Raw genomic sequence first — 24,723 nt, forward strand, 5'->3', positions numbered from 1 at the left:
ATCCTGCCTTTTGCAACAACATGCGTGAACCTGGAGGACATTTTGCTAAGTGAAATAAGCAAGACACAGACAAATGCTACATTATCTCACTTATATGTGGAACGTAAAATAGTCGAGCTCATAGAAGCACAGAGTAGACTGGTGGTTGTCAGGGGCTGGGAGGTGGGAGAAATGGGAGATGTTGGTCATTGGTACAAAGTGTCAGTTATGCAGGATAAATTCTGAAGACCCAATGTACAGCATGACTATATTGTATGTTACAAATTTGCTAAGAAAGTAGACCACATGTGTGCTCACCACCTCCCCTCCAAAAAAAAAAAAAAAAAGTAACTGAGAGGTGCTGGATATGCTAAAAGAAAAACAAAATGATATATATATTTCAGTGTTAATAAATATTTATTAAAACAGCCACACTAATTTGTGTATTGTCTATGGCTGCTTTCACATTGCAACGGCAGAGCTGAGGAGTTGCAACTGAGGCTGTATATGTATACATAGTGTTTGACTCTTTACAAAAAAAGTTTACTGACTCCTGGTATAGGTGATACTTACATCATTTTCTGCTTTGGAAGGACAGTGTGATGGAAAATTTTCAAACTTTTTTTGAGTCTACCTTTTGATGTTTTTTGTCAATTTTTAAAAAATTCTGTAAAGATTCTGCTTGTCATCTTTTTAGCAACTGATCCTGCCCCAGTCTAGTGCTCATCTTTCCTTTTGGGGCTCCAATTACATGTATGTTATACCTTTTCACTGTAACCCTTATGTCTGTAGTGGAAAAGTCACCTAAAATTTCACGTCACTTCTAAGTTTACTTCACTATTTTGTTCTCAAATACCTTCAAACACATTTTAAAAACAAACAAAAAACTTACCTAGCTTTTCCAATCGTTCTCCGTTGGAGGTTTGGTCCAAATTGCATAATCCACTATTAATGAAAGCAGAGTCCATTTCCAAAAATTTAGTCAACTATTCTCTCCATAGTATGAATTACTTTTGCATTTAAAGTTAAAATGTTACTTATCTTGAAGGGTCAGATTAGCTGTGTTTATTATTTTTAAAACATGGCCAAATAGTCTTGTGTTGACAGCCACTTGTCCCAGAAAAATTCAGCAAATCTGAAACATTTGTTATTTTTTAAAGGAGAATATTTAACTCATTAAATTTGACAGCTCTTAAGGACTTTGCCAAGATAGCCAGAATAATAGTGCATGGAATATCTTCATGGTTAATATCATTTTGCTATAAATCATTGATAGTAAAGATTCTCCTGTTTAAACTAATATAAGCTACAAATTCACATTCATGGGCACACACAAACTGCAATTATTACAATCTGTAAAAGCGAATGAACAAATGGGAAACAAACAGTCAAACTCTGATGTAAAGAACTTCCACCTTTCCATTCTACCACTGTGCATTTTGACAGATCTAGTGAGGGTGCCATTGTCAAACTATTCATTAAATATCTTTGAAGCTCATTTCCTTCCTTCCTCGGATAAATTGTAAATTGAAGTTCTAAAACATAAGTTCTTAAATCTCAGGGCACAATCTCAAGCACCCTATATATGCTTCCAGTCCATTCTTAATCCCTTACAGGGATTATTCTATACAAGGGCATACTCTTTTAAAAATAAAATGATCATGTCTTCCTTAAAAAACTGTAAGGCTTCATATTGCATTTAGAATAAAACCCGCAGTTCTTATTCTGATATTTTATTTGATTGATACATATAATCAGAATGTAAGCTCCTTAAGAGCAGGGACTTTGTCCTTTCCCAGTATGTAATCAGCATCTGGAGCAGTACCTCACAAGGAGATGACATGAGTAAATGTCTCATGAATAAACATTATATGAATAAAAAGGAATTAAATACCTAGAGTTTTATATTTGTGGTACTAGAAGATTAAAACTCTATTAAAGGGTAAACTGATTTGCCTTTTTAGGTTGCTCTGCACAAAATTGTCGCATAATATAATTTTGTGAATGTTTTTATTGAACGCTCTAAGGCTTCTTAGCTGTCATTACTGTAAACTGCAACATTGGCGTGTTAATGTTTTTACTTGTCCCTCCTGTATGTCTTTGCTATGACTAATAAGAACATATATAGTGACCACATTATAAAAAGCTGACTTCAAAGGAGTTGGCTTTGACATATTGGTCATTGTTTGCCTTCATCACATTCACAGTCCTTACACAAGCATTTATCAGGATGATTGATCTCAACTTGGCTGCCTCAGTGGTAATAGGTCGTAAAAGAAGGCACCTATTCCTAATGTCTCATAGTTTGTCTCTCTGTTGTCAACTGCTGCTTCCATAGTTGACATTGAATACTTGTTTTCAGGCTAACTTGTGGTAGTATATCTTTGCTTCAAACATAAACACTTGGCAAGAGCTTTTTGAAAACAAATGCTACTTTGTTTCTAAAATTTGAGATGTTAACTTTTTCAGGAAGCTCATAAAATGGTGAGAGAAGCAAATATCAAGCAGGCAACAGCAGAAAAACAGCTAAAAGAAGCACAAGGAAAAGTGAGTTTTTGCAGCTCTTAATAGTATAAAATAAATTAGTGATAACTGTTTTAAAGATACCTTAACATTGTTGGATTTTGTTCTGATTGTAAAGTAGCACTTGTTTTCAATTTGGAAACTACAGAAAAATAGAAGAAAATAGCTACTATGTAGATATAATTAATAGTAAACATTTGGTGTCCATTTATATGAGAACCAAATGATTTAAAGCCTTGTAAATCACATGAATTATCCAAAGGGTTATAGAATCACGTTTTAATGTTAACACTTAGTTTTTAAATTCACTGAGAAAAGCCACCTGAATGTTACTAGATTTTACTGTTTTAGGAGTGAACTTCTACAACTAATCATAAGCTATTATATTTTGAAGATTTTGAAAATTCACATAAATGTTAGATATTTTGGTAATTTTCACAGTTTCATTTGACATTGTTAATAATAGATGAATCCAAACCATATGGAAATATCAAAAAACTTGATTTTAGTTTCTTTTTATTACTCCACAGGAAATACAAATTAAACTTACTTTTCATCTTTGAAAGTGTTTTGACCAGATTGCTAATATTTAGCTGCATCTGTCATGAAACATATTTAATGTATGTGACTATGTTGATTTCTTTCCAAGATTGATGTACTTCAAGCTGAAGTAGCTGCATTGAAGACACTTGTATTGTCCAGTTCTCCAACATCACCTACGCAGGAGCCTTTGCCAGGTGGAAAGACACCTTTTAAAAAGGGGCATACAAGAAATAAAAGCACAAGCAGTGCTATGAGTGGCAGTCATCAGGACCTCAGTGTGATACAGCCAATTGTAAAAGACTGCAAAGAGGTAACTCGTCAAGGACTCTGTTGATACTTGTTAATTCTCATCATTGAGGTGTCAGTTACCATTTTTGCCAGCAAAATTTTTAGTACAAAATATGCAGTATTAAGATGGGGGAGGCTTTATCTAGAGCTGGCTGCTTTCAGGGATTCTTCAGTTCCATTTTCTACCTGGCTGACCTTGGAGTACCTGCTGGAAACTTGGTAAGTTTCTTAATCTCAGTATTTCATTAAGGGAGGAAACTCTCATGTGTTGTCTAGAGGAGAGTGGGTGGCTTTAATGATCTGGCTAGTCAAAATTTATTGCTAGAGTGTGCTTACAAAGTATGGATATAAGAAATATGTGAAAATAAGATGATTTTCTTAAAGTTCAATACATTGCTTTTATTTAAATTCAGAGAGAAAGAATTTTATGTCAGCAAGGGAGTCCTAGATTTAATTTAGATAATTAAGCAACAAAAAGTAGAAATAATGGTAGCCTTACAATGACATAAGGCTGGAATACATTTTGCTAAGTGAGATTTCAAGTTCTAGTAGAACAGTTAGTGTCATTTTTGATCCCAAATTAGGTTTCACAGTTCAGCCAGTCTGTTATTCAGACACTTACAACTATGTAAGGCTACCATTATCATATATCCATAACAATTAAAAATTAAAAAATGAAATAACGGGCTGGGCATGGTGGCTCATGCCTGTAATCTCAGCACTTTGGGAGGCCGAGGCCAGAGGATCACCTGAGGTTGGGAGTTCGAGATCGACCTGACCAACATGGAGAAACCCCGTCTGTACTAAAAATACAAAATTAGCTGGGCATGGTGGCTCATGCCTATAATCCCAGCTAGTCGGGAGGCTGAGGCAGGAGAATCCCTTGAACCTGGGAGGCGGAGGTTGCGGTGAGCTGAGATTGCGCCATCACACTCCAGCCTGGGCAACAAGAGCAAAACTCTGTCTCAAAATAATAATAATAATAATAGTCTTATTTTAAAAGATATGTTATAAAGATAACTGAAATAATATATAAATATTTTGAGCTCTTTAGAGTGAAAATTTTTAATCATCGTATACTGTGAGAATGCATTTTTAAGAGGATTGATCAATAATTTATGAAGCTTTCCCATTTCTTCTTAGAAGCCATCTTTTACATTGTTAAATTCACGTCCATCATTAATCTTGAAGAAATGTGTGTGCTTGTTAAATTTTTGTATGGAAGCCAGGAGTTTATTAAGTGGAATAACCAATGTTGTTAACCTGTTTTAATTGAATTGCATTTTGACGAATTATCAATAAAAAAGATGCTGGTAAGAGAGAAGTTCAATACTTGGTTAAATCTGAATGTAACCAAATCCAAAATTCACATTGGTTTCTGTTAAATATTTAAGAAACTTCTTTATCCTAACTTTAATTCTAATTCTTTGGAATTTAAATAGCAATTTTAATTGCCTGGTACAACTTGTATTTTTGGTGTTTCTTACTCAGTATGTGTAAGTAATTATGTAGCTTTCCCCCCTATTTACACTAACAAAATTATAAGTGTCTTCTCATGGAACATGGTAAAGGTTCATTTTCAGTTTTTGAAATCCCTTAAAATGTGCGTAGGCAGCATATAACTTCAAAATAATAACCTTTGCTCTTCAGGTACGTGTTATATTCTGATGTTTCATGAAAAACTTGTCAAAAAGTCTTACTAGGCAAAGGAATTACATAAATTTGACCTGTGTAAGTCTTAGAAAAATATGTAACAATCTGGAAGAAAATGAAGCATGTCCGTGTTTTTGTAGAAAATATGATGGGGCACTCAGTTATGACATTAGCAACATGTCTTCTGCAAACATTTAAAATACACATGCATGCATGCAGACATACATTCCCAGTGCAAGGCTTTGGGATCAACCAGTTAGATTTGAATTCGGGCTTTACTGCTTTCTTGCTATGCAATCTCGGGCAAGTTACAAATGGTGATCATAATATCTGTCTTGCACAGTTGTGAGGATTAAATGTTTGTAAAGTGCTTACGGTGGTTCCTGGCAGAGTCAGCTCTTAATAAATGGTTTAAATTACAGCCTTTAAACTAGAATCTTTCCTTAGAATACCACTTACCTGCTTTGGGGTTTATGTCCTTTTTCTTTTTTTCTTTTCTTTTTTTTGATAAATTTGCATCTTTCTTAAGAAAGAGTAACAGACTCAGGTCATTAGTGTGTGCTCATATAAATCAATATATGTTGGGAACAAATACATTTGAGAAGTTAATATTAAACAGAAGTTAATATTAAAAGTTAAATTGGAGATGTGACATCTCTTATCAGAGCCAGGAGGTAAGTGAATTAGGAACAAAGATAAAAGAGTCTTATTTAGAAGATAAATGGAATTGAGGAAGTGTCCTTTTTCTCAGTAACTTTACAAAGAAAATGCATTTAAAAATGTAAGTATTGCTTATATGCTAATATTATTTATCCTGTTGCTTTTGCTTTGATTCAAGGAATTTATGAATTGGGCTGAAAAAAGATTCACATGGAGATTGCCCTTATACACCTTAAAAGGAAGTCTGTAGGAAGGCTTGGCTACACTCAGCTCTGTGTTACATTTTTGTAGACTACTTGCACATCTGATTGAGCTATCCTAGAGGCAGTCTGTAGCTGTAGTCAGTGCATCATTTACGGTATATCCAGTGCTTCTGGACAAGAGCAGCTTAGAGCTGTAGGATGGGGGAGACTGCTCTAGTTTGGGTGGCTGATGTCAGTGCAACTTTGTATTCCAGCAGATGCTATTGAGCCGGACTGAGGGAATCTGAGAATCTGTGGGGAAGAATACTTGGGGGAAATTTATTAGGGAGGTGAGAAAGAGAGGGACAGCTGGGAGTGAATAGGAAGGCAGGTGCCAGCAGTGGATTATTATTGATGCCTAAGATGGTAGTTACTGGATGCCAAAAATATGTCAAAAATGTCTAAATAAATTTTGTATTTTAAGGTAATTTAGAAGGCTTTACATGTTCTTTTTTTAATCCTGTTGCTTATGCAATAACATTTTGACAATTCTTTTTGGAATGCCTTCAAGTTATAGTAGAACAATTAGTGTCATTTTTGATCCCAAACTAGGTTTCACAGTTCAGCCAGTCTCAGTTTATTCAGACACTGTGATTAATTAGGTTCCAAATTACCTTTTTACTGTTTTCAGAAAAGACTTGTCATCATTTATTATATTCTGAATAGTGTGCCACCTGTGTCTTAAGAGGAACTCCAGCATTTTTGGTGGGGATGGGAGGAGGAGCTCAGGGTGAGGATAATAGTAGCGTTATTGAACATGGTAGTGGATGATGCTTGGAAAAAGGCTAATTGGTTGTTTGAGAGTCATTTTTTAAAAAGGAAAACTGCTACCAGGTATTATGTAACTAATCAATAGTTGTTCAGTTTATTATTTTAAATGAAGAGCATTTTTTTCAGTGATGTTTAAATTAGTTTCGGTTTTGTAAAGTGGTTTTTATGTTTATACTTTTTAAAACATGTTTTTGTGTTTTCCTTTGGTTTGTCTGTTAGGCTGACTTATCCTTGTATAACGAGTTCCGATTGTGGAAGGATGAGCCCACAATGGACAGGACGTGTCCTTTCCTAGACAAAATCTACCAGGAAGATATCTTTCCATGTTTAACATTCTCAAAAAGCGAGGTAATTTTTTTTTATTTTAGTAGGAATTCGTTATAGTTGTTTCTGTACTTATTTTAAACTAAATCATATTACATATTTTAATATCTCTTACATAAATAAGTTATTATAAAATGTCATGTTTTACTATTTTTGCCATTCCATACTAGAATCATGATAATTTCTTGGCATTCAGTTACTGAACATCTTTTCTTATATGAGCAGAGGATCATTCACACTCAAATGTGTACTGTATTGGTGCCAGGTATTAAATAGGTATGGGAGATAGGACTTATTTCTTGATTTGCAGTCCAAGGTTCAGTGTAATTTGGGAAGTTCTCTACACACTCTGTTAAAGGCATTTGTTGTGTCTATCTGTACATGATTTAAAAATCTTATTTTTTTATCTTTAAAACAGGAAAAGTAATGCCTTCTTTGCCTGTGCCACAGAATTGTTAAAAGGATAAAATGAAGTGGATTAAGTAGATGCAAAAACCTTAGAAAAATAAGGCAGTATAAAAATTTAAAGCTATAATTTTAATTTGTTCTTACATGTGAAAGGTTTGTCTACAAATATCCTGTCAATTAAAGTATAAGAAATTTAATCCTAAGAGTTTTATGTTGTCTTTCAAGCATTTAATTATAGCGTTACTTATCAGGAGAAGTTAAGATGAACATTTTTCACACTTTTGATATGAATATGTCTTGTTCATTGTGGCTGTGTATCTGGTTTCAGGTAGGCCATTCAGTATTAGTAACTTTGCCAGACTAAAGAGGTTTTCCTGTTTCATCTAGTGTCAGTTGCTACCATCTTCATCTGGGCATTTAATATTTGATAATTCAGCTAATTCTTTTGTAGACTCACTCTTGTGCACATAAATACAAATTCAGAAAATATGCAGCTAATTAATATATATTGCTGTGGTATAAATGACCAATGTTTAAAAATATTGTATACATTTAGCAGAATAAAGCTTTAGGATATTCATTTTGAAGTGGCATTAACTGTGGATATTAATCGTGTGTACGGAGTGAACAGAGAGTGGAATTAATGCCTTTAATCCTCATCCAGATAATGAGGAAAGTTATTTTACCATAAGTAAATTGCCATTCATAACAGTGTTTGGATTATAAAATAAATCAAACCAAAATTATCTGATTTCTTCCTTTTTCGTTTGCTAAAGCCAAGCTAGTGGAACTTGGGAGAAGAATAATTTATAAAATTAGTTTACTGTAGAATACAATTTTGATATTTTTCTGCCAGTATAGCATCTAGTACTTTTTCTTTTTTTTTTAAGTTGGCTTCAGCTGTTCTGGAGGCTGTGGAAAACAATACTCTAAGCATTGAACCAGTGGGATTACAACCTATCCGGTTTGTGAAAGCTTCTGCAGTTGAATGCGGAGGACCAAAGTAGGTTTTTACGTGCATGAATTGTGAAAGTGACTGAGTTTTTGAAATGTTATGGGTTGCAGTTATTTAGTTTTTCTGGTTTTAAATGTAGTTATATTTCCCTCAGATTTCTCTTAAGCATCTGTGTAGCCCAAAGACAAATTCCTGAGACAGTGTGGAATATAGTATTTCAGATTTAGCATTAGAGAGCCCTTTTAATTATAGGTTGGTGCAAAAGTAATCGTGCTTGTTGCCATTGAAAGTAATGGCAACAAGCACAATTGCTTTTGCACCAACTCAATACAATAATATACATATATGATAGAGATCCAGGTAAACTAGAGATAGAAACCTGAGTTTTGTTTTTGTTTTTAACCTCATATTGTGACCTATTAGTGGACTGTGAAATCAGTTTAGTGGGTCATAAGCAGAATTTTTTTTATTACACGTATATGTGTAGCCATGTGTCCTGGGTTTCTGTATAAAATACTTCTCTCTGAGGGTGACCATCAAAAATAGTTTGGGAAGCTACTGAGTTAGACTGAGTCTTACTGATCGTGAAAACTGTGTACCAAAAAGACTTGATGAGATCTCTCCTTTCATATTGTGTTTATAAAGGATTTTCACTTTAATAAATAATCAGGTTTGTCTTTCATATGTGAGTCTTACTTGAGAATTAGAAATCTTCAGAGATAAGACTCCCACATTTCATAGCAGGGCAGACTTGTTTTCCATCCAGTCCTGTGAGGAGGAATGACTGAAACCAACAGTGCTTAAAACATCTGGCAAAGGTGAAAGGTTTTGCCTAAAACCATGGCATAAATTGTGTCTTGGCTTCTGTTTAAAAAATGACTTGGAAAGCTTTTGAGAAAGATGCTTATTAAGTGCTTAGAGCCAGATCAATATAGGGGACTGGAAAGCCTGAGAGAGCTCATAGAAAGCATAACTGACTGCTGTCAGGGTTATTTTGAAGCCAGAAGAGGAAAAGACTGGTTGAGATGAACTAATAGGTCTGTGTTAAAGCTGTTGTAGGAATTGTGTACTTCTTTCTGTTCCTTGTTACGCACGTTACAGTCTCAGCAAGATTACAGAATGTTATTATTAAGGTGACCATTTGTTGGAGGGTTCCTAGTCATATGTTTGCTCTGTGAGCCACACCTGTAGCACGTTGGCCTCTGAATTTTAGGGAAAGAATTTACATTCTTAAATTCTACAAATACCCAAGTATTTTTATTCTGATCCTTCCACCCCAAATATGGAGAGTTAAATTTAATCATGGCAGTTTTCTTATTTTAAGGTCTGTGTCATGCCTCATTTAAATAACTGTTTTCATTATAGAATTTAAAATTTGTGCTTGCATTATATATCACATATATGTGCAGATATCATCAAATGATAACAAATGGAGATACCAAATTAAAGTGGATTTATAGTATCTTTAGTAAAATAATTATAGTTTAGATTTAGAGAACAGTTTACAAAGTTTAAGGATATTGTGCTTGTGGGAATGGGGCCAGAAGCCAAGGTGATGCATATCATATGGCAAAAGCTAAAGGAAGATATTATCTTCCTTTATGAAATGTGAAGTGTGGCTCTGGCCATGGCTCTTGTGAGCTAGAGTGTGAAGATAATGACTAAGTGAGTGCCACAGCACTGTAGGAATTTTGAGGAAGACAAGATCATTCAAACTATGATTAAGTACTCTTCTTGAAGGGAGGGAGATTTGGTTTAGGTTTTTTTTTAATTTTTTTTATTATTATTATACTTTAAGTTTTAGGGTACATGTGCACAACGTGCAGGTTTGTTACATATGTATACATGTGCCATGTTGGTGTGGCACCCATTAACTCGTCATTTAGCATTAGGTATATCTCCTAATGCTATCCCTCCCCACTCCCCCCACCCCACAACAGTCCCCGGTGTGTGATGTTCCCCTTTCTGTGTCCATGTGTTCTCATTGTTCGGTTCCCACCTATGAGTGAGAATATGCGGTGTTTGGCTTTTTGTCCTTGTGATAGTTTGCTGAGAATGATGGTTTCCAGCTTCATCCATGTCCCTACAAAGGACATGAACTCATCATTTTTTATGGCTTCATAGTATTCCGTGGTGTATATGTGCCACATTTTCTTAATCCAGTCTATCATTGTTGGACATTTAGGTTGGTTCCAAGTCTTTGCTATTGTGAATAGTGCTGCAATAAACATACGTGTGCACATGTCTTTATAGCAGCATGATTTATAATCCTTTGGGTATATACCCAGTAATGGGATGGCTGGATCAAATGGTATTTCTAGTTCTAGATCCCTGAGGAATCGCCACACCGACTTTCACAATGGTTGAACTAGTTTACAGTCACACCAACAGTGTAAAAGTGTTCGTATTTCTCTACATCCTCTCCAGCACCTGTTGTTTCCTGACTTTTTGATGATGGCCATTCTAACTGGTGTGAGATGGTATCTCATTGTGGTTTTGATTTGCATTTCTCTGATAGCCAGTGATGATGAGCATTTTTTCATGTGATTTTTGGCTGCATAAATGTCTTCTTTTGAGAAGTGTCTGTTCATATCGTTTGCCCACTTTTTGATGGGGTTGTTTGTTTTTTTCTTGTAAATTTGTTTGAGTTCTTTGTAGATTCTGGATATTAGCCCTTTGTCAGATGAGTAGGTTGCAAAAATTTTCTCCCATTCTGTAGGTTGCCTGTTCACTCTGATGGTGGTTTCTTTTGCTGTGCAGAAGCTCTTTAGTTTAATTAGATCCCATTTGTTAATTTTGGCTTTTGTTGCCATTGCTTTTGGTGTTTTAGACATGAAGTCCTTGCCCATGCCTATGTCCTGAATGGTATTGCCTAGGTTTTCTTCTAGGGTTTTTATGGTTTTAGGTCTAACATGTAAGTCTTTAATCCATTTTGAATTAATTTTTGTGTAAGGTGTAAGGAAGGGATCCAGTTTCAGCTTTCTACATATGGCTAGCCAGTTTTCCCAGCATCATTTATTAAATAGGGAATCCTTTCCTCATTGCTTGTTTTTGTCAGGTTTGTCAAAGATCAGTTAGTTGTAGATATGCGGCGTTATTTCTGAGGGCTCTGTTCTGTTCCATTGATCTATTATCTCTGTTTTGGTACCAGTACCATGCTGTTTTGGTTACTGTAGTCTTGTAGTATAGTTTGAAGTCAGGTAGCGTGATGCCTCCAGCTTTGTTCTTTTGGCTTAGGATTGACTTGGCGATGCGGGCTTTGTTGTGGTTCCATATGAACTTTAAAGTAGTTTTTTCCAATTCTGTGAAGAAAGTCATTGGTAGCTTGATGGGGATGGCATTGAATCTATAAATTACCTTGGGCAGTATGGCCATTTTCACGATATTGATTCTTCCAACCCATGAGCATGGAATGTTCTTCCATTTGTTTGTATCCTCTTGTATTTCATTGAGCAGTGGTTTGTAGTTCTCCTTGAAGAGGTCCTTCACATCCCTTGTAAGTTGGATTCCTAGGTATTTTATTCTCTTTGAAGCAATTGTGAATGGGAGTTCACTCATGATTTGGCTCTCTGTTTGTCTGTGATTGGTGTATAAGAATGCTTGTGATTTTTGTACATTGATTTTGTATCCTGAGACTTTGCTGTAGTTGCTTATCAGCTTAAGGAGACTTTGGGCTGAGACAATGGGGTTTTCTAGATATACAATCATGTCATCTGCAAACAGGGACAATTTGACTTCCTCTTTTCCTAATCAAATGCCCTTTATTCCCTTCTCCTGCCTAATTGCCCTGGCCAGAACTTCCAACACTATGTTGAATAGGAATGGTGAGAGAGGGCATCCTTGTCTTGTGCCAGTTTTCAAAGGGAATGCTTCCAGTTTTTGCCCATTCAGTATGATATTGGCTGTGGGTTTGTCATAGATAGCTCTTATTATTTTGAGATACGTCCCATCAATACCTAATTTATTGAGAGTTTTTAGCATGAAGGGTTGTTGAATTTTGTCAGAGGTCTTTTCTGCATCTATTGAGATAATCATGTGGTTTTTGTCTTTGGTTCAGTTGATATGCTGGATTACATTTATTGATTTGCGTATGTTGAACCAGCCTTGCATCCCAGGGAAGAAGCTCACTTGATCATGGTGGATAAGCTTTTTGATGTGTTGCTGGATTTGGTTTGCCAGTATTTTATTGAGGATTTTTGCATCAATGTTCATCAAGGATATTGGTCTGAAATTCTCTTTTTTTGTTGTGTCTCTGCCAGGCTTTGGTATCAGGATGATGCTGGCCTCATAAAATGAGTTAGGGCTGATTCCCTCTTTTTCTATCGATTGGAATAGTTTCAGAAGGAATGGTACCAGTTCCTCCTTGTACCTCTGGTAGAATTCGGCTGTGAATCCATCTGGTCCTGGACTTTTTTTGGTTGGTAAGCTATTAATTATTGCCTCAATTTCAGAGCCTGTTATTGGTCTATTCAGGGGTTCAACTTCTTCCTGGTTTAGTCTTGGGAGAGTGTATATGTCGAGGAATTTGTCCATTTCTTCTGGATTTTCTAGTTTATTTGCGTAGAGGTGTTTATAGTATTCTCTGATGGTAGTTTGTATTTCTGTGGGATCGGTCATTTTTTATTGCATCTGTTTGATTCTTCTCTCTTTTCTTCTTTATTAGTCTTGCTAGTGGTCTATCGGTTTTGTTGATCTTTTCAAAAAACCAGCTCCTGGATTCATTGATTTTTTTTTGAAGGGTTTTTTGTGTCTCCATTTCCTTCAGTTCTGCTCTGATTTTAGTTATTTCTTGCCCTCTGCTAGCTTTTGAACGTGTTTGCTCTTGCTTCTCTAGTTCTGTTAATTGTGATGTTAGGGTGTCAATTTTGGATCTTTCCTGCTTTCTCTTGTGGCCATTTAGTGCTATAAATTTCCCTCTGCACACTGCTTTGAATGTGTCCCAGAGATTCTGGTATGTTGTGTCTTTGTTCTCGTTGGTTTCAAAGAACATCTTTATTTCTGTCTTCATTTCATTATGTACCCAGTAGTCATTCAGAAGCAGGTTGTTCAGTTTCCATGTAGTTGAGCGGTTTTGAGTGAGTTTCTTAATCCTGAGTTCTAGTTTGATTGCACTGTGGTCAGAGAGACAGTTTGTTATAATTTCTGTTCTGTTACATTTGCTGATGAGTGCTTTACTTCCAACTATGTGGTCAATTTTGGAATAGGTGTGGTGTGGTGCTGAGAAGAATGTATATTCTGTTGATTTGGGGTGGAGAGTTCTGTAGGTGTCTATTAGGTCCGCTTGGTGCAGAGCTGAGTTCAATTCCTGGATATCCTTGTTAACTTTCTGTCTCGTTGATCTCTCTAATGTTGACGGTGGGGTGTTAAAGTCTCCCATTATTATTGTGTGGGAGTCTAAGTCTCTTTGTAGGTCACTAAGGACTTGCTTTATGAATCTGGGTGCTTCTGTATTGGGTGCATAATATATTTAGGATAGTTAGTTCTTAATGTTGAATTTGTTGAATTGATCCCTTTACCATTATGTAATGGCCTTCTTTGTCTCTTTTGATCTTTGTTGGTTTAAAGTCTGTTTTATCAGAGACTAGGATTGCAACCCCTGCCTTTTTTTGTTTTCCATTTGCTTGGTAGATCTTTCTCCATCCCTTTATTTTGAGTCTGTGTGTGTCTCTGCACGTGAGATGGGTTTCCTGAATACAGCACACTGATGGGTCTTGACTCTTTATCCAGTTTGCCAGTCTGTGCCTTTTAATTGGAGCATTTAGCCCATTTACATTTAAGGTTAGTATTGTTATGTGTGAATTTGGTCCTGTCATTATGATGTTAGCTGGTTATTTTGCTCGTTAGTTGATGCAGTTTCTTCCTAGCCTTGATGGTCTTTACAATTTGGCATGTTTTTGCAGTGGCCGGTACTGGTTGTTCCTTTCCATGTTTAGTGCTTCCTTCAGGAGCTCTTTTAGGGCAGGCCTGGTGGTGACAAAATCTCTCAGCATTTGCATGTCTGTAAAGTATTTTATTTCTCCTTCACTTATGAAGCTTAGTTTGGCTGGATATGAGATTCTGGGTTGAAAATTCTTTCCTTTAAGAATGTTGAATATTGGCCATCACTCTCTTCTGGCTTGTAGAGTTTCTGCTGAGAGATCAGCTGTTAGTCTGATGGGCTTCCCTTTGTGAGTAACCCGACCTTTCTCTCTGGCTGCCCTTAACATTTTTTCCTTCATTTCAACTTTGGTGAAACTGACAATTATGCGTCTTGGAGTTGCTCTTCTCGAGGAGTATCTTTGTGGCGTTCTCTGTATTTCCTGAATTTGAATGTTGGCCTGCCTTGCTAGATTGGGGAAGTTCTCCTGGATAATATCCTGCAGAGTGTTTTCCAACTTGGTTCCATTCTCCCCGTCACTTTCAGGTACACCACTTAGACGTAGATTTGGTCTTTTCACATAGTCCCACATTTCCTGGAGGCTTTGTTCATTTCTTTTTATTCTTTTTTCTCTAAACTTCTCTTCACGCTTCATTTCATTCATTTCATTTTCCATCGCTGATACCCTTTCTTCCAGTTGATTGTATCGGTTACTGAGGCTTGTGCATTCGTCACGTAGTTCTCATGCCATGGTTTTTGGTTCCATCAGGTCCTTTAAGGACTTCTCTGCATTGGTTGTTCTAGTTATCCATTCGTCTCATTTTTTTTTCAAAGTTTTTAACTTCTTTGCCATTGGTTCTAACTTCCTCCTTTAGCTCAGAGTAGTTTGATCTTCTGAAGCCTTCCTCTCTCAACTCATTAAAGTCATTCTCCATCCAGCTTTGTTCCATTGCTGGTGAGGAGCTGCGTTCCTTTGGAGGAGGAGAGGTGCCCTGATTTTTAGAGTTTCCAGTTTTTCTGTTCTGTTTTTTCCCCATCTTTGTGGTTTTATCTACGTTTGGTCTTTGATGATGGTGACGTACAGATGGGTTTTTGGTGTGGATGTCCTTTCTGTTTGTTAGTTTTCCTTCTAACAGTCAGGACCCTCAGCTGCAGGTCTGTTGGAGTTTACTGGAGGTCCACTCCAGACCCTGTTTGCCTAGGTATCAGCAGCGGTGGCTGCAGAACAGTAGATATTGGTGAACTGCAAATGCCTGATCGTTCCTCTAGAAGTTTTGTCTCAGAGGAGTACCCAGCTGTGTGAGGTGTCAGTCTGCCCCTATTGGGGGGTGCCTCCCAGTTAGGCTACTCAGGGGTCAGGGACGCACTTGGGGAGGCAGTCTGCCCGTTCTCAGATCTCAAGCTGTGTGCTGGGAGAACCACTACTCTCTTCAGAGCTCATTTGGAAATGCAGAAATCACCCGTCTTCTGCGTGGCTCACGCTGGGAGCTGTAGACTGGAGCTGTTCCTATTTGGCCATCTTGGCTCCACCCTCCAGAAATAAAAACTGGTTTAGGTTTTTGAAGCATAAGGGTAATTTGGATAAAGAGCAGTATATACAACTGAAGGCCTAGAAACAAATCAAAGTGTGTTCAAAGGATGGTCAGTGTATGGAGAGGAAAGGGAAGATGTGACAGATTTTAAGAAAGAAAAGTTAGATTGGGGTGGGGGGGATGGGTAAAGGAGAAAGGAGTTAGAGATATCTGACTGGAAGACTGATTTGAAGTGATTGTGGAAATTAATAGAAAAGGCTTTGGTTTGTGGAAGAAGATTATGGTCTGGATTTAGACATGATGACATCATCACATGAAAATGGCAAACAAGGATTTGAAATCTTGGGACTGGAGTTATAGAGATTTATTAATGTAGTGTAGCATGTTTGAAAAAAAAATGGAGTTGGAGGTCAGAGGTCTATTTGCATTGAATCCTGGCTTAACTAAAAATACATTAGGTGTGTCCAATTCACAAAATAGCTTAGAAATGAGATCTTATAAGAAACGCTATACACCATGGAATACTATACAGCCATAAAAAAAGAACGAGATCATGTCCTTTGCAGGGACATGGCTGGAGCTGGAGGCCATTATCCTTAGCAACCTAATGTAGGAACAGAGAATCAAATGCCACCTGTTCTCCCTTATAAGTGGGAGCTAAATGATGAGAACACATGGACACATAGAAGGGAACAACACACACTGCCGCCTATGGAAGGGTGGAGGATGGGAAGAGGGAGAAGATCAGGAAGAGTAATGGATACTTATTCTTCCTGAATCACCCAGGGTGATGAAATAATATATACAACAAACCCCCATGACACATGTTTACCTATGTAATAAGCCTGCACACCCTGCAGGTGTCCTCCTGAACTTACAAGGTAAAAAAAAGAAACACTTGTTATTTTAAAAGTTGATACTTAAAGCCACCTTACCAGATCCCTTTCAAAATTAGGCTAAATAGTAGACCAGCAGGCATATGTCTGTTTCCAGAAGAATAGTGTATAAATTGGTTTTTAGCAGCTTGATGGCACATTTTCCTCTTACGCAAATTATACTTTTGGAAGTTCCACAGACTTCCAACACTTTGTGTGTTAAATTTCTAGATCTTCTATCCTCCCTAAGCTAGTAGTTAGTGCTTTTAAATATTGTTACAGATAATTAAAGGAATTTGCTAATAAACAATAAATATCTATCTGAAAAAAGATAGGAATTGATTTATGATTTGAATTGCCCCCTCCTCAAAAATTATCCTGTTTCAAATACACATTGTTGTGTGTTTTCTTAATATAAAGGCACATTTGTATTATATTTCTTGTAAGTATCGCTAAAATGTAATGTTATTTAATATATTTACTATATAATTTATACTGTCATATAAAATGCTATTGGCCACTTACTTTACTTAGAGCTATGCTAATTTTGCATTGATGGGGAGTGATAGTTGTATTGAGCCAGGTTCCTAGCTTAGGAGGGTGACAGCTGGGCTGCTGCAAGTCCGGCCTGATAGACATGCTAGCTTTATCTCAGGGAGCCATAGGGTAACAGATGGCTCATTACTTATTCAGCAGTCATTGAATGTGTGCTGTGTGCCAGGCACATGCCTGGTGCCAGGCATTTAAAGATGAATCAAAGTCCCTGCCCTCAAGAGGTTGATAGCCTAATCTCAGCCAGAAAGCCCTCATATAAAATTTTAGCTTTTGTCATATGCAAATAGAAAGGATCGTGTGAAATTCAGTGAACTTGTTACATGATTGTTAAGATTCAGTATTTTTATAAGCTGGCTTATTCCTTTGTACTTCTCCCTAGGTCCCACATTAAATGCATATAGAGCAACCAACCAACCAAATAAACAAATACCCCATCTGGAAACTATTACCCTGCAAGCTATCAATAACATGCTTTGAGACTTGAACAGTCATCATGAGGATATTTTCAGCTGAGAAGTTGAAATCTGATGGAAAGCTGAGAGCTGTCCTGCAGCTGATTACTGATTTGTAAATTTGTTCCAAGATGGGACATATATGGAAAACACCTAGTTTCTGTTTCTAGAATCATGGTTAATGTTATGGCATTAAACTTATACTACTAATAGAATGTAAGTCTCAGAAGGGCAGAGACTTTGTCCTTTTCATCACTTTAGCCCAGCATCTAGAACGGTGCCTGGTACACAGTAGGTTCTCAAGTATTTGTTATCTAACTGAATGAATAGGCAACTTGTACAGAAGGTAGGGGCAAATGCTTTTAATTTCAAAAAACTGAAATTTATCATTATTTCACAGAAAATGTGCTCTCACTGGCCAGAGTAAGTCCTGTAAACACAGAATTAAATTAGGGGACTCAAGCAACTATTATTATATTTCTCCTTTTTGCAGATACAGGGTAAGTGACTTAACCATGAATTTTAATAAAGCTTGCTTTGATATGAGACATTTGACCATTCATGACATTTTCTCCATTTGGCCTAGATCACTTCTGTATGTAACTTTTTTACATACATTCGATACATTCAGCAGGGACTCGTGAAACAGCAGGATGGTGAGTGTTCTTGATTCAATGTAAGTCTTTACATAAAAGTTCAGCAAAAAGTATAGGACGTAGTAGTAATGCTCGTATCAAGTTTATTGTTGGCACATTTATATTGAATCCCTCTATAGATCTAATAAAATTTGTGAGGAATTTGGGAACAAATGTCTTTTAGAAAAATATTGTGTTTAATTATCTTATTTGCCTCATTTTACCCTTAATTTTGAACTTTAAGCAGGGTCAGTTTTAACTCATAAAGGGTATATGATAAACCAGATGGTAAATGAGAAGAGAATTCCAAGCTCATTGAATTGACTCTTTAAGAGATGAAAATGAGGAGGCCGGCAAAGTGGTCAGATTTATTTTAATTGACGGAAACCATGATGGAGCTCACAATTAAGTTTTCCCTGTATTTTCTACTTTTTTTGTGTGAATTAATAAAGCAGTCATGAGGATAATTTTGAATGGAATAAAGACTGCCATATTCTAAATCAGCAGAAATGTGCAGGTGATATATCCAGGAGAACCAACCTCATGAAAGTGTGTTAATATTTTTAATACAATTTTATAGCTAAATATCTTAAATATATTTTATTTAAGTATTTATTTAAATATCTAAATATAGCATGAAAACTAATATGGCCTGTCAACTTCAAAGCAGTATCTCTCGAGCACAAATGATTGTTTAAAAAAAAAAATAGCAGATACTAGGCTAGGGACAGGTCTGTGCCAGTTTGTATTTAAAGTTTTACGAAATTTCCCTGTTTATATTTTTTAGGCACTGAAAATATTATCTTGCTTAGACACTGGTAGAAGCCTACCATCTTTCAGTCGTGTAAAGCAGTGAATCTTAATTCTGTGGAGAAGTTAGTCACGCTGATAAAAGCTTAGTTTAGCCTTTTTCAAGGTCTGGTATGTTGAAAAATGTCGTATTTCTTTAAAATCCCATATAGTTGGATTTTAATGCCTAAAACAATAGAGATAAAGCCTGTTAACCTAATAACCTGATAACCTAATTAATGTTGAATTTCAAAAGGCCTAATAACATAAAAACAGTCTTTAAACTGTATAATACTTTTTTTGACTTTAATAAAACTGAATTCTTTTTGAATACCTGTTGATGGAGAATATAATTTAAGCCAGAGAACAGAAAATTTATGTTAAGTGTAATTGCCAAGAATATAATATTTTTCTGTTTGTTTAAATAAGAAGCTTGTAGGAAAGACAAAGATAGTTTATGAAAATAGGAAGAAAGTGTTATGAGTAATGAATGGTGAGGGTGATGATAATAAAAGTAGTATATCTTCTCTGGTTTCTGTCCCTCTTCCACTTTATGATATTTAGTACATATCATTTACTATATGTGTTTGTTGTAAACAGGTATTAGTCTTAAAATCTGTTTATTATATGTGCCTTGTGCCAACAAAGGATTTAGGGCAGCTAAATCTAAAGCAGAATTTCTCGACGTTGGTAATAGTGACATTTTGAGCTGGATAATTCTTTGTTGTGGGGGGCGGTCTTGTGCATTTGTAGGATGTTTAATAGCATCCCTAGCTTTTACTCATTAGATACCTCTAGCACCCCCGAGATGGGACAGTGAAAAATGTATCTATTCATTGCCAAATGTACCCTGGAATGGCCAGGGGGTGAGGAGTGGTGGTGGTGGTAGTGGTGGAATCTTCCATGATTGAGAACCATTGATCTAAATGAATGTAATCTGATCATATATCAAACGAAGACATTTTATTGTCTGAAATAAGGAGCCAACGTTTTTCCACTTACAGTGGGAACTTACAAAAGTATAGGTAATTGAATTTACAATTCATCTTCCACATGCATTTTTGTTTCTAATTTGAGCCATACACAAAACCTTTCTGTTTTTTTGTTTTTTTGTTTTTTTGTTTTTTTTTTTGAGACGGAGTCTCACTCTGTCACCCAGGCTGGAGTGCAGTGGCGCGATCTCGGCTCACTGCAAGCTCCGCCTCCCGAGTTCACGCCATTCTCCTGCCTCAGCCTGTTCGAGTAGCTGGGACTACAGGCGCCCGCCACCACGCCCAGCCAATTTTTTGTATTTTTAGTAGAGACGGGGTTTCACCATGGTCTCGATCTCCTGACCTCGTGATCCGCCCGCCTCGGCCTCCCAAAGTGCTGGGATTACAAGCGTGAGCCACTGCACCCGGCCTTGTTATTTCTCACAAACAATGTTACTGAGTTTTCTGGATTGTCTTGTTTGCTTTTTTTCCCCTCCACCCTCTGTTAGTGTTAATGAAGAGTAAAATGGCCACAATATAACAAACTAGAGCAAGAAGATTCGTAAGTTAGAGAATAACTCGAATAATTGAGTATTGAGTATGCTCACTTAATGAAGGTAACAGCATTGACATTTACTCAGGATGCTGAATGTCTACCTTTTCTTGGGCTAAAATGATAGTCTCTGATGTATTTAACAAATAATTGTGACAAAACTGGTGACTTGCTTTATTGATAAAACTGGGATGGTCACAAGTCTGTGGAAAAGTTTGTGAATTATTGAAAAAATGTAGGTACATCTTTAGGAAATGCACAATTGACATTTCAGCTAACTTAAGTTTTCAGCGAAACATTAAAAATAATGAAGATGGTATTTTATGATTTAAATATCTCTTTTCTGTTTGTATAGTTGATCAGATGTTTTGGGAAGTTATGCAGTTGAGAAAAGAGATGTCATTGGCAAAGCTGGGTTATTTCAAAGAGGAACTCTGATGCTCTGCGTGGGACCATGCCTGAACTCCCCGAATAACTGAAAAATGGATGAATATTTTTATGGTTACTTGATATTTATTTCCAAGGAGTGGGCCTAAGACTTTTTTCCTCTTTTGCAAATTGCTCTAAGAAGTACCATGATTTCTTTTAAACTAATCTATGCTGTGTTTGCTTATTCTTTAGTTGAACACACTATGAAGAATTCCAGGTGTACTAGTGAATGTAATTTATAGTTGCAAAAAAAACCCAGAAATAAATAAATGTTAGATTGAATGTGTGTACATTTTCTCTTCTAGCTCTGACATGGCGTTTAGGGTTAGCAGAATGTATTAAATAGTAATTTTCAAACTACACAGTAGCTTCCTTCCTTGTGAGAGGCAAGAAAGAAGTCTGAGTGGATAGTACTCCCTTCCCAAGGCCCCCACCTCTAGAATGGCTTTATTTTTGTCTGTTTTCTATATTGGGTTTCAAAAAATATTTTATTTGAAGAAATATTTCCGCTGCTACAAAGTTTGAAAGTTACTATTTTAATTATTCTGCTCTCTGTAATTGAAAGAATCCCTTTGGCCGGGCGCGGTGGCTCATGCCTGTAATCCCAGCACTTGGGAGGCCGAGGTGGGCGGATCACGAGGTCAGGAGATCGAGACCACAGTGAAACCCCGTCTCTACTAAAAATACAAAAAATTAGCCGGGCGTAGTGGCGGGCGCCTGTAGTCCCAGCTACTCGGGAGGCTGAGGCAGGAGAATGGTGTGAACCCGGGAGGCGGAGTTTGCAGTGAGCCGAGACTGCACCACTGCGCTCCATCCTGGGCGACAGAGCGAGACTCCGTCTCAAAAAAAAAAAAAAAAAAATCCCTTTATTTTGGTGATTCATTAAAATATAATAGAAGGCAGTCAGATTTTATCCCAGAGATGTATTCCTGAGTGTCTTGATGTAGTGTATTCATGTTTTATATGTGTTGACCACTATATTGTCATTGGAGGGACATAGTTGTAAATAAGTTTGATGTGTGTCAAAGGGGTTTTAAGGGATGTGGGCTGAAAGAATGGTACGTGCAAAGTATACACTGATTATAGAACCACTTGACCTCTGCATTCCAAATTGTAAAACTGACTTAACTGGAGAAATTACAACAAAGAGGTTTGTGGTAGAAATGTAATAAGTATAGAAAAGCAAAAAGAAAAAACGAGAAACCACTTTAGTCTCTGTTTAGAGAAAGCTGCTGTTAATATTTTTGGATAGTAGCCTTTCAGCTTTCAGATATTTTCTACTTACATATGCATATTTTTAAAATAAAAAGTAGGCTTTTTTTTTTTTTTTTTGCTTTTTAAACCTAAACATTAAATACATTTTCCCTTGGGTAAACCTACACATCCTAATCCCTGTTTATAGAATTTTAACATAATTTAATTGTGTTTGGAGATGAGGTGGTTTTCAGTTTATTTTTCATATTATAATGCTGTGACGAGTATCCTTAGTTGTACGCTTTTGAACATTGTTGAGTTCTTTCGTGTGGATGCGTGGAGATAAAATTGTGTCAAGATATATATGTATTTTTAAATGTTTGATCTGCATTGCTAGATTGCCGTCCAGAAAAGTTAATCAATTTGTATTCACAGCAGCAGTGTATAAGAGAGCTGGTTTTCTGAAGATAACATTTTTTTCAGTTCTGTTGCAGAGGTTTGGTCAACCTTACCTGTAGATGACTTCAGCCACCAGGCTGGATGGGAGCCCACAGACAAAAGGACATTGGTGTATGTTATGGTAAAAACCATCAGTAGCATGCCTAGCTCAAGAATGTGAAATTGAACCTGAAAAAAACTTTGAACCTACAATTTTATGTTCTGAAAATAGTTATTCTAATGGGAGGGCATTAATAAGAATATGTACCATCAAGGCTTCAGAAGATTTTCCATACAAACTAAAATCACTTTTGAAGAAAGTACCTAAATAAAAAGAGAAACAAATCCAGGAGATACTGTAAGATTTGAAAGAAAGGTAATCAAATACTCAGAAAAAGTTTGTTGATGACTTAAAAAGGATAAATAAAAAATAAGACTAAAGAAAATCAGTATACCCATTAATAATAAATCTTTAGTAATCTATAAGGGGAAGAATGCTTTTCAACCTTATACACTAGAAGCATGCTCTTTAAAATTAATGCGACAGGATGATGACTTGATGTAGAAAATATATGTGGAATTATAGATTAAAATGTGATTGAAACATATTTAGAAAATGTGATTATCTTCCCGATCCTACTCCCTTTAGGAAGAACTTCTTAAACTGGAAGCAGAAAAAAATAAAAAAACCATAAAAGATAACCATAAAAGAAAATAAGTTATGCTATATTATAAATTCTTAATTTAGAAATTGTGCATCAGTGGTTAGGCATTGTGGCTCATGCCTGTAATCCCAGCACTTTGGGAGGCAGAGGCAGAAGGATTACTTGAGCTCCTTGAGCCCAGGAGTTTGAGACAGGCCTGGGAAAATTAGGGAAACTCCATTTCCACACACACACACACACACACACACACATTGTGTCCATCAACTTGGGAGGATGAGATGGGAAGATTGCTTGAGCCCAGGGGTTCAAGTCCAACTTGGGCAACATAGGGAGACCTTGTCTCTAAAAAAAACTAAAGCCAAACTACAAACTCTGAGGCAATATCTGCAAAAAAAAAACTAAAGTCAAACTACAAACTGAGGCAATATCAGCAACATTTATAACCAGTAATAGCTTAGTATCAAGAATGTATACAGAAATTCTACAAACCAACAAAAAAGGACAGTGTCACAGAAAAATAGGCAAAAGACTGAACCAGGCCTTCCACACAATTAGAAGTGCATATGGGCCAATAAACATATTAAGGTTTTCATCTCAATCAGGAAAACGTAAATCAAAATAACAATGACATGTTCGAATTCATTCGATTGGTGAAAATGAAGAAACACAATAAAGTCAAGTTTTGGAGAGGGTTTTAGTCAATAGGATCACTCACATATTGCTGATGGGGGTATCAGTTGGTATATCCACTGTGAAAAACCATTCACTAGGAAAGTTGGGCCAGGCCCAGTGGCTCATGCTTCTTGGCTTTGGGAGGCCAAGGTAGGAGGATCACTTGAGCCCAAGAGTTCACGACCAGCTTGGGCAACATAGGGAGACCACATCTGTACAAAAAAAATTTTTTTTAATTAACTGGGCATGGTGGTGCATGCCTGTGGTCCCAGCTACTTGGGAAGCTGAGGTGGAAGGATTGCTTAAGCCCAGGAGGTTGAGGTTGCAGTGAATCATGATTGTACCACTGCACTCTATCTTGGGTGACAGAGTAAGATCATGCCTTTAAAAAAAAAAAAAAAATGGTATACCCATGGGTCAGCAATTTCACTTTTCAGTATATACTTGAGAAATGCTTGCACAAGTCCCCCAGATCACACGTATAAGTATGTTCTGGAATAAATTAAAATATCTATTTTTAGGAAGGTGTAATGTGTTCACAGAATGGGTGATTATTACATGGCAGCAAAATGAATGAATACCAGCTACTTGCAGCACAGTAACTCAGAATGAAAAAGCAATTCTGAGAAAACTATATATGACATGATACTTTTCTCAAAAAAGTCACGAACAACTGAAACTGAACAGCTGTTTAGGCATTGACATGTGACAAAACTTTAAAAAAGTAATAAAGTTCAAGATAGTGGTTACCTCTGGGTGT

General features: G+C 36.5%; 1 protein-coding gene across 8 annotated transcripts in view; it reads left to right on the top strand.

Annotated features, from left to right (window-relative positions):
• Positions 1 to 23,234, top strand: part of RAB3IP (RAB3A interacting protein) — a 69,346-nt gene extending 46,112 nt beyond the window's left edge. For 3 of the 8 annotated variants that reach the window (XM_058425089.1, XM_032170718.2, XM_032170719.2), the window contains exons 5-11: positions 2,449 to 2,526; positions 3,152 to 3,355; positions 6,879 to 7,007; positions 8,282 to 8,394; positions 18,018 to 18,117; positions 18,204 to 18,273; positions 20,921 to 23,234. In XM_058425089.1, the coding sequence (XP_058281072.1) occupies positions 2,449 to 2,526; positions 3,152 to 3,355; positions 6,879 to 7,007; positions 8,282 to 8,394; positions 18,018 to 18,117; positions 18,204 to 18,273; positions 20,921 to 21,003 (777 nt within the window). In that variant the 3' untranslated portion in view covers positions 21,004 to 23,234. Of the gene's footprint in view, positions 1 to 2,448; positions 2,527 to 3,151; positions 3,356 to 6,878; positions 7,008 to 8,281; positions 8,395 to 17,544; positions 17,878 to 18,017; positions 18,118 to 18,203; positions 18,294 to 20,920 lie in introns of those variants that run through there. The other 5 variants (XM_032170720.2, XM_032170722.2, XM_058425090.1 and 2 more) reach the window with 4 other exon arrangements.
• The last annotated feature ends 1,489 nt before the right edge of the window (positions 23,235 to 24,723 follow it).

This window comes from Hylobates moloch, unplaced genomic scaffold (genome assembly GCF_009828535.3).
Source record: "Hylobates moloch isolate HMO894 unplaced genomic scaffold, HMol_V3 SCAFFOLD_12, whole genome shotgun sequence".
Classification (NCBI taxonomy): Eukaryota; Metazoa; Chordata; class Mammalia; order Primates; family Hylobatidae; genus Hylobates; species Hylobates moloch.